Source organism: Ischnura elegans, chromosome 9 (assembly GCF_921293095.1).
Source record: "Ischnura elegans chromosome 9, ioIscEleg1.1, whole genome shotgun sequence".
In the NCBI taxonomy this organism is placed as follows: Eukaryota; Metazoa; Arthropoda; class Insecta; order Odonata; family Coenagrionidae; genus Ischnura; species Ischnura elegans.
The window spans coordinates 75,033,686-75,050,069 of NC_060254.1; the positions used below are offsets into that span (position 1 = coordinate 75,033,686).

General features: G+C 36.7%; 1 protein-coding gene across 2 annotated transcripts in view; it reads left to right on the forward strand.

The window, feature by feature from the left end:
- LOC124165140 (mpv17-like protein) overlaps nucleotides 1-16,384 on the forward strand; it is a 28,759-nt gene that overhangs the window by 153 nt on the left and 12,222 nt on the right. The window contains exons 2-5 of one of the 2 annotated variants that reach the window (XM_046542444.1): nucleotides 70-229; nucleotides 314-405; nucleotides 3,398-3,510; nucleotides 11,895-11,965. In XM_046542444.1, coding sequence (XP_046398400.1) covers nucleotides 104-229; nucleotides 314-405; nucleotides 3,398-3,510; nucleotides 11,895-11,965 — 402 coding nt within the window. In that variant the 5' untranslated portion in view covers nucleotides 70-103. Of the gene's footprint in view, nucleotides 1-69; nucleotides 230-313; nucleotides 406-647; nucleotides 740-3,397; nucleotides 3,511-11,894; nucleotides 11,966-16,384 lie in introns of both variants that reach the window. The other variant, XM_046542445.1, reaches the window with a different exon arrangement.

Genomic DNA, 16,384 nt, shown 5'->3' on the forward strand with positions numbered 1-16,384 from the left:
ATTTACCGATGCAGTAAATCTCCCATCGTTTGGCCTTCACTTCTCAACGATTTGCCACATTTGTTTCAGCGTGACAAAGAGAGAACCGTAGTTAGTTGCTGCGATGGCAGCGATTAACGCAGCCAAGAGGATATTCCGCAAACATCCTGTGATAGTAAACTCATTAGTTTACGGCACGCTATACGTTGGTGCAGAGTTCTCGCAGCAAACGCTGACGAGAAAAATACTAGTGAGCGATCTTCCTCTTATTGGTATCGTTTACCGCTTGTTTATATACTTTTTTTTGTTATTTTTTCGTAACTGTTTCTTCCAGGTGAAAGATAAACCTCAGCCTTATGACACTGATGTCATCAAAAGATATGCAGTGATTGGAACTATAATTTATCCCAATGTTTTATACGCATGGTATTTAGCCGTTTTCTTTTGTTCTTTATTTATTTAAGCTATAATTGAATGGTCAAGAGTCATATAAATTCTCTGTCAATTTCTAGTACAAATCTTTTGGGCTCCCTGTGTTTCGTTAATGCTACATTGATCTTTGTCTGTGCTTTGGAATGAGGAATGTCTTTGCATAGTTGCCTGTGTCGTGACTTTCGTACAGTTGGATGCTAAATTATCCAAGCTCTTCTGCTTTCTGTCACTCACAGAACAATGGAAAGCCTGCCCCTTACGATGCGAGAGTAATCACCCATTATGGAGTCCTTGGGTTGGGATTCTTCCCTCAGGTTTACTACTACTGGTGAGATATTAGTTCCATGCTGAATGTGTCATTGATGCAAACAGGAGTAAAATCCTCAAGCTTGCTTTTGATCTCTGTGAAGTCTTGTGAATTTTTTTAGCTTTCCGAAGAATGTTTATGTGATGCAGGAATGTGGCATGGGTAATAATCTGTTATTGTACATGGTAACTGCTATTGTGATGTGAAAATGATGACTTGTTTGATGTGTCTTGGAGGCATTCGGTTCCAGTGCAGTGAATGATATAAATGCATGCCTGGGGGTTCATAAATTCAAAATAATGCTGCTATCATAGATGAAGTTGAGTTTCTAAAAATTTTGTGAACCAAGATGCGAACATACAAAAATTACATGCAATAATTTTTAATCTAAGTGTGCAATTTGATTTTTTAAATGTATTTCCATATGTTATGCACCATTTTAATTCAGAAGTGATGATGGTTTCATGGTATCCCAACCAGCCTCCTGGGGCTTGGAGGATGCTGTCTTTACTTTTTGCATTAAAGTAGACAAACCCAGAGGATATGGAAATGTCAGATTAAAATAATTGTGATGATTAAAAAAATAGCAGAAAAAATTCAATCGGCATGTATTCGGGTAGCCTTTTGAAAAGACCAAGGATAGTTTCTTTTGGAAATATATGTAAGTTAGCTGTGTAAATCCAATTCTTAAAGGCCTTTCAACTCGCAAAGTCAATGATTTTTTTTCAGTATCACAATTTGTGTAAATTTTACTTGAATCTATCAAGGTTTAATAGTGGATGATAAGTGGTTTTTGTTCTATAAATAGAGACAAGTCAATGTCAATACTAAAATGGCATGAATTTAAATCAAAACTTTTCATGATTAATTTGACATCTTCATCAATGGTAATTTTTAACCCTTTCGCGCCGGACCTTCGTTGAAGGAAATTCTTCCTCAATACGAGTCTCTTGAAAGTTTTCTTTACTCCTCTGTACGAAGCCTTTCCGCGTCGACTAAAGGCAGTGGGTCCCTCCCTAACCTTTTTTGGACCCAACTCAGAGGGCACCGATCCCTTTCCTCTGCCTCTGTCCCAGACCCTAGAAGGATTATAAGACCCTTCCTAGCACGAGTTTGCGGTCAACTGGCTAAAATGTTAATGCAAAATATATGAAAATATTTGTTGCTCGCACCGATTTTTTTACATTCAAAATGAATTTTGTGTTTTGTTTCTGAGCGTGCAGAAATTTTAAACGAAGTTCTAACGTTGATTTAGACGGATTTAATGTATTTACTTGTTGTTCTATAACTCCGTTGAGATTAACGTTAGAATTTTGTTTGAAATTTCCATGTGGTCAGCAAAAAAAGATGAATTTATTTCTAGCATTGAATTTCAAAAGTACGCAACAAATATTTTTTTGGAAAACACACTGCAAATAACAGTAGTTGACCGCGTGGAGAGGATAGGAAAGGGTCGACCTGAGCGGCCGAAGAAGGGACTGGGCTTGCGCTAAGGCGGATCACAAGGGACGACCGCATCCGTGGGTCTATTGTGTCCGCCACGGTCACTTTTTTGGACCTGTGCCGCACAGGCGCGGCATTCGTTGGTTAGGGTAAGAACATTCAGGACGCACTGGTGTGGCATTCGTAGTTGAGGAAAAAAAATCCTCGCCGCACAGGTGCGGGATTCGGTGCGAAAGGGTTAAATAACTGTATTAAATAATGAGGCATGAGCTATAAGAGAGATACTGAGTATAAACTCAGATTCTTCTATTGAATATGTTAATTTCTGCATGTGCTGGAATCTAAATATATTTACACAGCTATATACATGTGAACTATGCTTTGAGAAAATTAGATTAAAATAATTTAATTGATATCTTGCTCTTGAGAATTGCAGCCATGATTTCCAACACAGAAAAAATTAAATCGGCATGGATTCAGGAAGTTATTTTGTGTATTTTTGGAGCCACTAGAGCAGTTGCAGTGGTGTTTTTCTGGAATTGATTTTAGGGTATTATATCTATTCAAGAGAAATGCTGAAGGAATAGTTTGGTAGCTTTAAAAATCTACAGAGAAATTTGTCTCACAACTAAGCTGAATGGACAAGTGCTGTTTTGGAAACCATGGCTACCATTGGAAGATTTACATAAATCAGACAAGAGAAGGAACACCAATGAAAGTCAGAGTGCATGATATGTAATGAGTATAGCTATTGTATTATTAGTCAAAGTGGAGAATACATTGGAGAAATCATGACCTGAAATAGAGCCAAGTAGATACCTTCAGTTTAACAATTTAGTTTGATGGGTGCTGACAACGGCACCAACAGCTGACGGGTACGTTTTGTATGACAGTCAATGCCATGAAGAGAAGTGCATTATTCGTAACATAGTGAATGATTTGAATGATAAAACCAGCGCATGCTGAAAAATAACTTAAAATGATACTATTCTGAAAAGAATGAATTGGCTGATGAATTACCTTCCAAACTCAACTGCTTACTGATGAAACTAAGAATTCAATTTCTGGTTGTACTGGACCTTGACATTTGACCATTATTTCACCTTCAATTTTTGTATTTTCCATTGAAATCCCTTATGAAGATGAAACCCACCTTTTCCTGTTAAACATATTGATTTTTTTAGGCCAATGTCATTTTCTGTATGCAAAAAACCAACTTACTCTTAAAATTTTCAGGTATAAGTGGCTAGATGGACGTTATGTTGGAACAGCAGCGAAAACTGTCGTGAAGAAGCTTTTGCTGGACCAGTTTGTTCTCACACCACCATTGCTTGTCGTTTTTTATGTCAGTAAGTAATTGATTTAAAATTCTTCAAATCACCAAGCTCTCTGAGAGATCCAAAGCTCTAATGCAGTCAAACCTTTTTATAACAAACCTCTGTATGACAAAACACCTCGGTTCAGCATATAAAATGTCGTTTCTGATATGACTACCATTTTATGCATATGCATTTAAAAACTCTATACAGCACACCTCTTTGCAGCAAACATTTCAGTGCAACAAAATATATTTTTGGCATGAAAAAGATTTTTTGTCTCTCAAGACATAAATATTAAGATTCAGGAACTGACTTTCACACATTGCCATGTTTCATTCACAAAACAAGGTGCAAATAGGGTAGTTTCCTTCATCAAAGAAAACGAAAGGCAATGATTGCTATTCATTACCCACCATTAGTCAGGGGCGGATCCAGGATTTTTTTCTGGGTGGGGCACAAGGATACCTCGCAATACAAAACGAATGCAATGATAATGGGACCATATTAAAAATCTTGCATATTTTTGAGGGTCTGGGGGGGGCACGTGCCCCCGTGCCCCCCCCCTGGATCCGCCTATGCCATTGGTGTATTTATAATATACAAATTATTTGGTTTTAGAAATCCCAGTTTAGACAAATGTTAATGGTCAATTTCAACCTCATTTGAAAAAGGCCAGATTGGCACCCATGCAATGCCACTCCACATGACATCACAGAGACCAAGATCTATACGAGTAGATAGGAGTTTTGCATCGTCTGAGATTACCAATGCATGCATGAGGCACAGAGCTCAGAGAAACATGTCGTAATAATCGCCTATTAAAACTGCCTAAGGTCAGAAAGTTTTTTTCGTTTGATGATGTATTAATAATCCTTATTTAAGGCAAGGGCTACCAGCTAGCTGGGCACTCTACGCTACCGCCATGCTCAGCAGCAAGTAGCCAGCATCGTAGCTGCATTCATAGCCTTGCACTCAGGTGGCCTCATACAGCGGCAGCCAGACGTCACTCTAGAATAGCTCATTTTGAAGATTTAAATGCGTTTCAATTTGGACAATTTTTGGAAAGGGAATTTTACCAGAATGGCTCGCCATTGCTGGTGGTTGTTATACTGTCACGTAACTTTTGCTCTATCTATGTCTGGCCATCTAAATCATTTTGTGCCATAGCAAGATTAAATAACTTGATGTCACGGATAAAGAGGGCTCCACTAATATCAACTTCAAATACATGAATTGTATTCAGAGATGCCTTATCGTTTGGGTATCCAATTTACATTTGATAGAATGGTAATTTTGTTTGGATCCCCACTACGTTTTTTTTGTACAATTTTGATTTAGTTCACTGTCTGAGTCAGTGGCGAATCTATGAGAGGGCTAAGGAGACGAGTAGCTGAATGTGAGTAAATCATGTTCAGGAATTCTTGTTTTAAAAGGGATGTTGAACTAGATAACTAAAACTAGAATCATTATTCCAAATCCTAGTTTGTATTTTCCTTGGCAAGTATTATTTAAAGTTCGATTGATGTCAAAGTAGAGTTAGCAGAGTAGGCATGGAAGTTATTATTTGAATTCTGTAAGTAATGTGAGCATTTATACTGAATCCATTTACTCAGTATGAAAATGCCCAAATTTTAAAATTTACTATTATGGGAGATCATGTTTAAGGTGAATTGGCTATGGGGTGAAATAAGTCACTTGGTAATGCTCCACAAAAACTTTCATTGTTCCGACCCTATGGGGAGATAAGGGGATAGATGGAAGGGCACCCCCCCCCCAAAGCCTCAGAGAAAATAAAAAAAATATCATAAACTATTTTCTAGTTTTGACGTATAATAACTGCATCTGCTTAAAGTTAAATTTTTAGTGCCAAAATGATGTAAGCTGTATTTCAATCCACCCCAGGCCATCTCATCCCCCCAAAGCATATTCCTAGTTACGCCACTGATCATCAAGGTTATTTAATGATAACTTAATTAATCAATAATTACCTTGATAATGACTATATGGATGGCTAAGTTCTATCAACACATATCTCAAAAATGGCAACTTTCCTGGAGAGCAAAAAACAATGTCTTTTACTTGCACACTGAAATTAAAAACCAAAACTTCATAAAACTGAAAAAGAAGCATTCATTTGCAAATAAAGAGTTGTTCTTTGCTTGTATTTTATTTTTTAATGTTATTACACTTTGCTTAAGATACCTGTCCCAAACCGGCCGAATTTGAGATATGTGCTGTTAGAACTTAGCCATTGATATATTAGTTGTAACCCAGGCTCAGAACAATTATAGTTTTTGTGGAACATTACTAATGATAAGTCATTTATTTCACACTATAGATATTTGGTTCCACCAAGTGAAGCCTTAATATTCTATGTATAAATTGACTTGGTATTCCACATCAACTGAAACTTTGCATATTGAGTACGCATTTGAAGTATTTTTTCATTAAATAACTATGACTACTTGATGTCTCCATGTTCCTGGGCTTCACCGGGTGGATTTTTCTTTATGACGACAGTTTCTCCGGTATTCCAACCGGCGTCTTCAGGTCGATGTCGGGATTCAATTTCTGCTGACTTATATAGTTCATTTTTGGCGCCAATTTTTCATGCTGGATGCTGATTGGTCCACCTTCTTTTCTCTCGTATGACCCTCTTCCATGAACTGTGGAGAGGGTAGCCGTCTTCTCTATTCATGTTTTCCGGTGTCTTGAATATTTCGATAGCCTCCTTTATTAGCCTGGGATAATATTTATTTTCTTTTGCAACAACTGTTGCTTCGTCAAACAGTATCTGGTGTCCGGGTTCGCTCCATGCATGCTCCGCAATGGCAGAGAGCTGAAATTGCTTATTTTTTTTGTGGCCCTTCTGTGTTCCTGGATGCGCACTTTCATTGATCTACATGTCTCTCCTATGTAGTCTTTGCCGCATGAACATGGCACCTTATAGACACCTTCTTGAATGTCGTGCGGCAAAACGTCTTTTGGACCCGGTAGCACATCGCCAGTCTTGGTGACACAAGTGAATCTTGTTACGACGTTGTGCTGTCGTAGAATCCTAGAAATCTTCTCTGAGGTGCCAGATACAAACGGAATTACTGCGTGTGCCCTTGCTTCCGTCTGATCCTCCTTCTCATTGGTGTTTTGATTAGATGTTAAAACGTCTTCGTTTAACTCCTTCTTTCTTCGATTTTCCGCTTCAGCGGCCCTTTTCAGGACCAGTTGTCCACTGTAGCCATTCCGTCTCAGTGTTTTTACGAGTAGATTTTTCTCCGATGATATGGACTCGGCGTCGGAGATATCGTAGGCTCGTCGCATTAGTGAGGAAATCACTGAGTGTTTCTGAGCTGGATGATGATGGGAGGCTGCGTGAAGATAGCGATGAGTGTGCGTCTTCTTCCGAAAGACAGCGTGTCCTAGTTTTCTGTTTTTCTTCTTTTTGACTAGGACGTCCAAAAATGGGAGCTGGTTGTTGTCCTCTACTTCCATCGTAAACTGGATAGCAGGATGTTGGGCGTTTAGATGCCGGAGGTAGTCTTGTAGGCATTTCTCTCCATGGGGCCAAATAACGAAGGTGTCATCCACATATCTTAGCCACAGTTTAGGTCAGCATTGATATTAAGCAGAATAAGTGATATTGAATTTTATTGAAATCATCATCATCTGCAGCTCTACTGCCCAATGTGGGCCTTGGCTTCCTCTATTATATGCCTCCATTCAGTTCTTGTTCTTGCTTTCTCGCGGCATCTTTTAACTCTCATTGCCTTCAAATCATGCTCCGCATCCTGCAGCCACATCCTTCACATCCTATTCTTTATTTCATCTACTGCCCGCTAAAATTTAAAAAAATAAAACCACAAATGTCATGTTGAGACTTGCTGAAGACTGGCTCTTCTCGCAAGAAAAAGTTGAAAATTTATTTTGATGTTATTTACATAAAACTAATGTATCATGTACTGCATTATTATGTTATTGGCATACATTTTTGTTAATTGATGGTGGCTCAATTCTGGTCCATGACCTTCGAGAACACCTAAAGCTCCTTCTCTTTTTTCATTGTATTAAGATGTAAAAACAAATGTGGAGTAATAAATTATTATTATTATTATTCATGATTATCATACAAAAAGTAGAAATGAGGTCACAGTGAGACAATAAAATCTTTCTCTCTACAGTAGAGGGCCTATCAATATGAGTATTAAAATTTATAATAAAGTACCCAAAGCATTCAAAGAGGAAATCATACCTGGCCTTTTTAAAGCCAAATTAAAACAGTGTCTTCTAGATCATTTTTATTATTCAATTGATGTATTCTTTGAGGATGCATTGCAATTGCTGTAATATATACGTATTGTAATATACGGTGAGTTTGTTTTATTTTTTATTAGTTTTTTATGTTGTTTTTCTGATGGGCCTTATACATGTGCATATATACATATCTTTTCTGTGACCAATAACAGTATTATTATTATTATTATTATAGTATTAGCTTGGGAATTTTGCCCCGTTTCATCCTTCATACCGTGAACATTGCAAAAGAGATCCTCAAGTTTTATTTATTTATTTCCACACCTCTGAAAACAACACCACTCGGCCTTTACATTGGGGTATTAGATAACATTTTAACAAAAGGGTGGTTTCCTATTATTTTTTTATTGCCTAAATTGAAAGATTATTACTCCTGGAGTACGTATTTCACGCTTACAGATTTTTTAATGACGATATCTATTTTACGCATTAAATGAAAAGTGAAAATTTTCAAGCGCGGAAAACGCGACGGCTAAGTAGGAATGTTGGGAAAACCCCATGTGACGTCATTCTGATTCCCACTGTCGCCATGTGATGTGACCTTGGGGCAAGGATATATGCACTGCTGAGATGCAGGCTGCTAGCAGGTAGCAGAATACCCTGCTAGCTGGTAGCGCTTGGCTTAAATAAGGATTATTAATACCTTATCAAGCTAATGAAACTTTCCGACCATAGGCAATTTTAATAGGTGATTATTAAGGCATGTTTACCTGAGCTCTGTGCCTCATGCATGCATTGGTTATCTCGGACGATAAAAAACTCCTATCTACTCGTATAGAAACTAAGTCCCTGTGACGTCACGTGGAGTGGCATCGCATGGGCGCCAATCTGGCCCTTTTTAAACATGGTTAAAATTGACCATGAACATTCGTCTAAACTGGGATTTCTGAAACCAAATAATTTGTATATTATGAATATGTACCTTAATGTTGGGTAATGAATCGCAATCAATGCCTTTCATTTCCTTTGATGAAGGAAGCTACCCTATTGAACATGCACAAACATCTATGCCCTGGGTAAGGGTAACTTACCCAGGTGGGACTCGAACCCTCGACCTTTGGTTTGGCAGGTGAGGACTTTACCCCACCGCCACTGAGGCCGGCAGTCGGCCTTTAAATGTGTTGTAAACCTTAGTAAAATTAGACATTGCAATATTTCCACTGAGTTTTATTATGACACCATGTGCTTCGTCATTTCAAACAACGTTATCAAGTGTTTGTAACAACGAAACGTGTAGTGTCATAATAAAACTCAGTGGAAATATTGCAATGTCTAATTTTACTAATATTAAGAACTTCCACCATATCGTGCCTCACATCAGACAGGATATAAGGTGTGGTAAACCACCACGCATTTAAATGTGCCAACTTTATTAAAGCAAACCTTGATAAATTTCCTTCTAATGCCACCTTCCTCCATCACCACACAAGATCAAGTAATAATATACACCACAAGCAGTACTCCAGCTCCCTCTGTTTAAAGGGTCCCAGGCATTCAGCCACGGCTATATTTAACAAAATCCCTGATGAAATAAAAGATTGCACCTCAATTTATGTATTTAAGAACAAGCTGAAACTCCTTCTCTCTAAAAAGTGCTATTACAGCATTTCCGAATATATGGAAGATAATTTGTAATTATGATAATCTCCATGATGCTAGTTGTGACATCTTATTTTGTCCATACTATTGTATTGTACTTATTTATTTCATCAATTCTTATGTATTTAGAAAAATTATTTTTATTGTTTCCATGTAAATTGTAAATCTTGATGACACATCATCATTGTATTTTTATTTGATATTTGTATTAGCTTTTTTATGACGTAGCCATGCAATTGTACTCTTGCCAATCGGTGAAATAAATTATTATTATTATTATTATTATTAAATGAGTTTACAAAAGTCGCCACTCGCTTCACTGACGAACAAACTGATCCGTGTTTCACGGGGAAATTAAGGTTTAATTAGGAGTTTCAACCAACATTTATAAATATATAATGGTGTGCTTTGAACGTAAGTTTTTGCAGTGAGAGGCATCGTTGCTAACGGCTTCCGGGTGCAGCTGCGTGTTGCGCTTTGTCGTGCAAGCTTTCGGGTCCATTACAGGGCGCATCATCAGGCGATGAATTTTCATTCATCGTCTGATGATGCGCCCTGTAATGGACACAAAAGCTTGCACGACAAAGCGCAACACGCAGCTAGTCCCGAAAGCCGTTAGCAACGATATAATGGTGTGATCTATCAAATGCATAAATGGTGAATGCTATTCCTCGCTATTACAAACATTGTACTGCAAATTATTGGAAAAAAATGTATGGCATTGCCCTGATCACCACGCATTATCATTTTTGTAAACCGATTGAAATGCAACTGAGGTAGCAAAGGAAATCATCCTTCTATGGGATGGAATTGGGCCTCCTCTATACAGCCCCTTGCTTCCTACATGGCTCAACCAAAGTCAGAAGTGATTTCTAATGGTGATTTCAATGGTGACTCAGAGCATAATAATTATTGGTGTTATCATTCAGCTCATTTTCAAAATAATTTTATCAGCAAATCTATTGACAGGGTTCCCACTCAACCGTGAAAACCTTAAAACCGTGAATAAGCCGTGAATTTCGTCCACCGTGAAAAAACCTGGAAATAGCCGTGAAATTCGTCATAAAACCTTAAAAACCTCTAAAACTTGATTTTAGATCTACGATTGATGGATCAAAATAAAAATAGGTCAGTCACTCGCAGATAACGTCCACGCATTTATCTGCAAATGTATATTCGAAGCGAAAATATTGTTCCTTGTGTCATGGCGACACAGACCTTAAGGCTGTGATTGGACGACCTTTAACCCTTTTGCTGCTGTTCAATCTCCGAAAACCTACTCCTCACATGCGGCGAAAATGTTAAAATGCGTTTCCTGGGCCCATAGAGCAGGAACTTCCAGGATGGGTGTGGTACACCCTCCGAAGGGTCGCTAATCCGCGGCCCTGTACGAGCTCACCCACCCAAGACCGTCTCTTCGACCCTACCAGCGGGGGGCCTACCTCCCGAAAAGGGACTACTCTGACTGCAATTTGAAAATCAATCACTCAATCCAATCATCAAAAAATGATTGTTTTCATCGCAATCCTGCTAATCAAGCAATCAAGCATGTCTTTTAACCGTGTTTCTACGATGAAAAATAACGATTTTGTTAACTTTTCTAGAAACGTAGCTGCGGACAACCGGAAAAATGGCCATTTTAGCAAAGTTAACAAAACCGTTATTTTTCATCGCAGAAACACGGTTCAAAGACGTACTTGATTGCATGATTGGCAGGAGTGCGATGAAAACAATAAGTTTTTGATGATCGTATTGAGTGATTGATTTTCAAATTGCAGTCAGAGCGGTCACTTTTCGGGAGGTAGGCTGCCTGCTCGTAGGGTCGAGGAGACGGTCCAGCGTGGGTTAGCTGGTCGAGGATAGGGTCGCGGATTAGCGACCCTTCGAAGTGCTTCGGCGAAAGTGCTGAGCGCATGGCAGGGAAGAAGAAAAAGAACGTCCACAGCAGTCTGCCGTGCGGACGTACTAGGTACGTCCACAGCAGTGAAAGGGTTAACCAAAGTGATCATTAACCCTGGCGAGAAATGAGTCCTCTTCACTTCCCTGTCACCCTCCATTTTCTCACTCACAACCTTCAGCTGGCCCTAAATTTTGCTAACAATAGGCGATGTCGTAAGTGCACTTTCATCGCTGTGTTTTCCATTCCTGGCGTTTATCGCTTTTGCTATATTTTTAGTTAACGTGCGGCCAGTGATTTTTATGAGATCAATATTTCTTCCTAAAATGGCTCATCAAACAGACCGTGAATTTGACGCGATTTAGACCGCGAAAACCTGGAAAAAAACCGTGAATTTTATAGTTTAGTTAGAGTGGGAACCCTGATTGAATTTGCCAAAAGGACGTTAGAGGGCACACCTTTGCCTGTAAATGTAAGTTTACTCCCAAATTTTGCAGATGTGCCTATACAGTACGGCCATTATTTTCATTTATTCATCCGAGAAAGTAATGAAGAAATTATGCTTATGTATGCTCGTGGTTGCTCATGCATACAATTTTCTCGTTCGCAGGTATGAGTCTTATGGAAAGGAAAAGCGATTTATTTGAAGAATGCCGGAATAAGCTTATTCCAACATTTAAGGTAAGCCATCACTGAAATACTTGCATCACTTTTTCCAGCCTTTATATCAACTCACCAACCTGTCTGTTTGTCTGGTACAAATCTTGTAACTCAAATTTGACTCACTTCCTGTGAAGCAAAAACGCTGAAATTTTGCACACTTCTTCATTTCCGATGACAATACATGAAAATATAACTTTTTCTCTCCAACCCCCCTTTAACCACCCCCCAGTCAACCTATAGCCCCCCAAAACATGTTTTTGATCTAAGAAGTTCCAAATGGTCGATTTTCGTGTTTTGCGACCACAGTAAAAGTTATCCACCATAAAATTTCCCATCTTTTGACAATTTAAAAGCATAGGGGTGGCATTTTGAAACATAGGGGGCTTACCATTCACTGAAAATTTAATAAATATAGTGACTTTTTTAATACGTCACTTTTGGTTTTTCGGGGTCACTGAGTTTTTTTGCTTTGTGTCATATATAAACGTTGCTCATCCCCTGTAATCTAAATATAAAGGCTGGTTTTTTAAAAAAAATTTTTTATAAGAGCTTATTCTCTATAAATTTTAAATGAGGTCTATTTGCTGTTGGGGTGCAATATACCGTATATCTCCGAATATAGTCCCCCCCGAATATAGTCCCCCCCCCAATTTTGAGACCTCAGTTTTGGGAAACATTTTAAAATGTAAAGGAAGGCAATGTAGTGTTTATGGTCTTGGAGTATAGGTCATGATTTAAATTAAATACACAATTGGCCAACGTTTCTGAGATTTATTCTCCTTCCTCAGGGCTCTTAATTATAATGAATGTTTACAAAGAAAATAAAGAAAATAAATTAATTAAGTGGTTACAAAAATTTTGAATACAATTGTGCAGTACAAATTCATTGGTAAATTAAAAATTGTGAACAGAATTAAACAACATACCTGTGATAGAAAATTTTCGTTACTAGGCTAATCATGGTTACTAATAAATATTGATTCATTTGTTAACAAATGGTATCTAAATTATACTAAACAATTCTAATTTCGATGAATTAAATAATAATAAATTTTACTTAGGTGTTCGATGTCCGATCTTTTATTGCAACTGTTATTTGATTTTGATATGTAAAACATTTCTTTAAATAATCTTTTCTTAAAATTGGTTTCTATGTCTAAAATTTTGGTGTTCTCGAAATCAAAATGATGGCTATAGTCTAGACTGTGATTTGCAAGAGCAGAAAGAGTGATTTTATTTTTTATTGATGATTTGTGCTGGGATATTCGGTTTTTTAAATATTGAGAAGTTTGACCAATGTAACAACTATTACAATCGAGGCATGGTATGTGGTATATTATGTTACTTTTTAGTTTTTTTGGGGTTTCTGATTTTATTTTTGTGTACAGAAGTCTGCTTTGCGTGTTAGAAATTTTGTGTGCAATTTTATAATCTAATTTTTTGAAAACTCTAGTAAGTTGTTCAGATAATTTATTTATATAAATGATTCCACGGTATGGGGACGTTATTGTGTTTGTTAAAGCTAATTTATTTGGTGAATTCTGTGTTTGTGGTCATAGAGCGTTGTTTTTTTGTAGTATACATTGAATGAGTCTTTTTGGAAAATTGTTTTTTATTAGAATGTCCTCGATTATTTTTAAGTTTTTTTTGTGAAAAATTTTATCACTCAGATTTAGCGCTCTAAATTTTAGTGTATTGGCTATATTTATTTTATGTCGTAGAGGATGATGAGACTGAAAATTTAGATATCTGTCTGATTTATGCGGTTTCTTCCACCAATCCACACTTATGGATCCATCTTGATTTCTTATTGTCAACATATCAAGGAATGGGAGTGTGTTATTATTTTCAAATTCTATTGTGAATTGTAATTTAGGATGGAAGCAATTGAAATAATTTAAAATTGTGTTCTCGTGTATATCACTGGGTAATGCTAGATATAAATCATCAACAAATTTGTAAATAAAGGGAATATTAAATGGTAATTTAGCGATAATATTGTCTAGGAGGTGATTCATAGTCAGGTCTGCTAATATGGTCGCCACCGGGGAACCCATAGGTACTCCATCATTCATTCGATATTGACGATCCTTATACTGCAAATAGCCTTGATTAACAGCAATATCAAATAATTCAGTAAATTCTTCTTTGTTTAGAAGTGTATGATTGGATAATTTTGGACTTCCCAATTATCTATCACAATGTTGTTTAATAAATCTAGTGGTATGTTCGTAAATAATGATTTTACATCAAGTGAGCATATTATATAATTTAGGGGAATTCTTTGTTGTTTAATTTTATTGAAAAAATGGAAGGAGTCTTTAATGTTGTATTTGTCTGAGGATAGATGTGTAAGAATTTTTGCAATAAATTTGGCGCATTCATATGTAGGACTATTTACAAAACTTACCACTGGTCTTAGAGGTATATTTGGTTTATGATCTTTCACTAAACCATACAGTTTAGGTGGAGTGCCATTGTTTTTTATTAGTGTGCATTATTGTAATAGTTGTTACATTGGTCAAACTTCTCAATATTTAAAAAACCGAATATCCCAGCACAAATCATCAATAAAAAATAAAATCACTCTTTCTGCTCTTGCAAATCACAGTCTAGACTATAGCCATCATTTTGATTTCGAGAACACCAAAATTTTAGACATAGAAACCAATTTTAAGAAAAGATTATTTCAAGAAATGTTTTACATATCAAAATCAAATAACAGTTGCAATAAAAGATCGGACATCGAACACCTAAGTAAAATTTATTATTATTTAATTCATCGAAATTAGAATTGTTTAGTATAATTTAGATACCATTTGTTAACAAATGAATCAATATTTATTAGTAACCATGATTAGCCTAGTAACGAAAATTTTCTATCACAGGTATGTTGTTTAATTCTGTTCACAATTTTTAATTTACCAATGAATTTGTACTGCACAATTGTATTCAAAATTTTTGTAACCACTTAATTAATTTATTTTCTTTATTTTCTTTGTAAACATTCATTATAATTAAGAGCCCTGAGGAAGGAGAATAAATCTCAGAAACGTTGGCCAATTGTGTATTTAATTTAAATCATGACCTATACTCCAAGACCATAAACACTACATTGTTGTAATAATAAGGAAGGTCAGGAGAAGAAACTGTATTCAGTAAAGGAAGGCAATTTTTCTGTGGTTAGCAAGTTAAGATTCTAGATTCGATAAAAACTATTATTTTCTGTGAAGATTAAGAACAAATCTGTTCACATATTTTCCATCACAACAAAATAACTATACCTAAAACATGTTGTGATCCATTGCATGTATCAGTAATTTATAGTTCCTTAACCAGATGTAATGAAGAAATGAGAAATTTTTTTAAGTACCCAAGGCTATTTTATTTTTTAAACCTTCACAAATTATTAATATTTTTGATTTCCAAATGACTACAGACTAGTGATGAGCGATATATCGCTAACTGTGATTGAATCACCGTTACTGAAAAGTAGCAGTCACTGTCGGTGATTCAATATTCGAAATCACCGTGATCGGTGATTCAATCACTGGATTCGGTGATGATAGCGCTGGCTACTAACAAGTGATATGCGATATATCGCCACCTGTGATTGAATAGAAGTAGCCGATCACTGCCGGTGACAAAATCACCGAATGCTCGAAATCACTGCCCGTCACTGCCGGTGATTGAATCACCGAATGCTCGAAATCACTGCCGGTGACTAAATCACCAAATACTCGAAATCACTGCGACTGTGAATACGGTGAAGTTAGCTTCGGCAGCTACCATGATGCTACCAACAGTAAAATAACGACGTCTTATTCATATTTAATGATAAATAAGACATTCTGTGCGAAATATACAGCTGAAGCTTTGAATTATGATGGTTTGATTATAAATACGTACAAAAAATGATTGCCCCTTATCAATTCTTCTACCACATCAAATTTACTTTATTGTTGTAATATAAACTCGGAATCAGAACTATTCCCTCAAAAAAATATTTTGTCTAATTTTACAACTTTCTATAAGTTTATTTGTTCCTATTGAGAAGAGCTCATTCCTTGGAATTGGACAAAGTAGCAGGAATAGCAGCGCCACAAATCACCGATGACTTTAAAGAGTGATTCACCTCGGTGATCGCAATCACAGTTAAGAATCACCGTTACTGATGAGTAGCAGTCACAGGTAACGAAGTGATCCGAAAATCACAGTTCCGCTCATCACTACTACAGACAATGTCAATATATAAGCTTTAACTTAAAGCCCATAAACAGTATTGCATTTGGCCCTGAAACTTCCTTAGATCCAGTGTAACACACCCATCAAGTCATCACAAATCCAAGTGACCTGAAGAATTTAGGAAATCTAAATAAAATTGTGTTAAATAAATTATAAATATTATAAAATATTGCTATCAAATGCCTGCTAAGC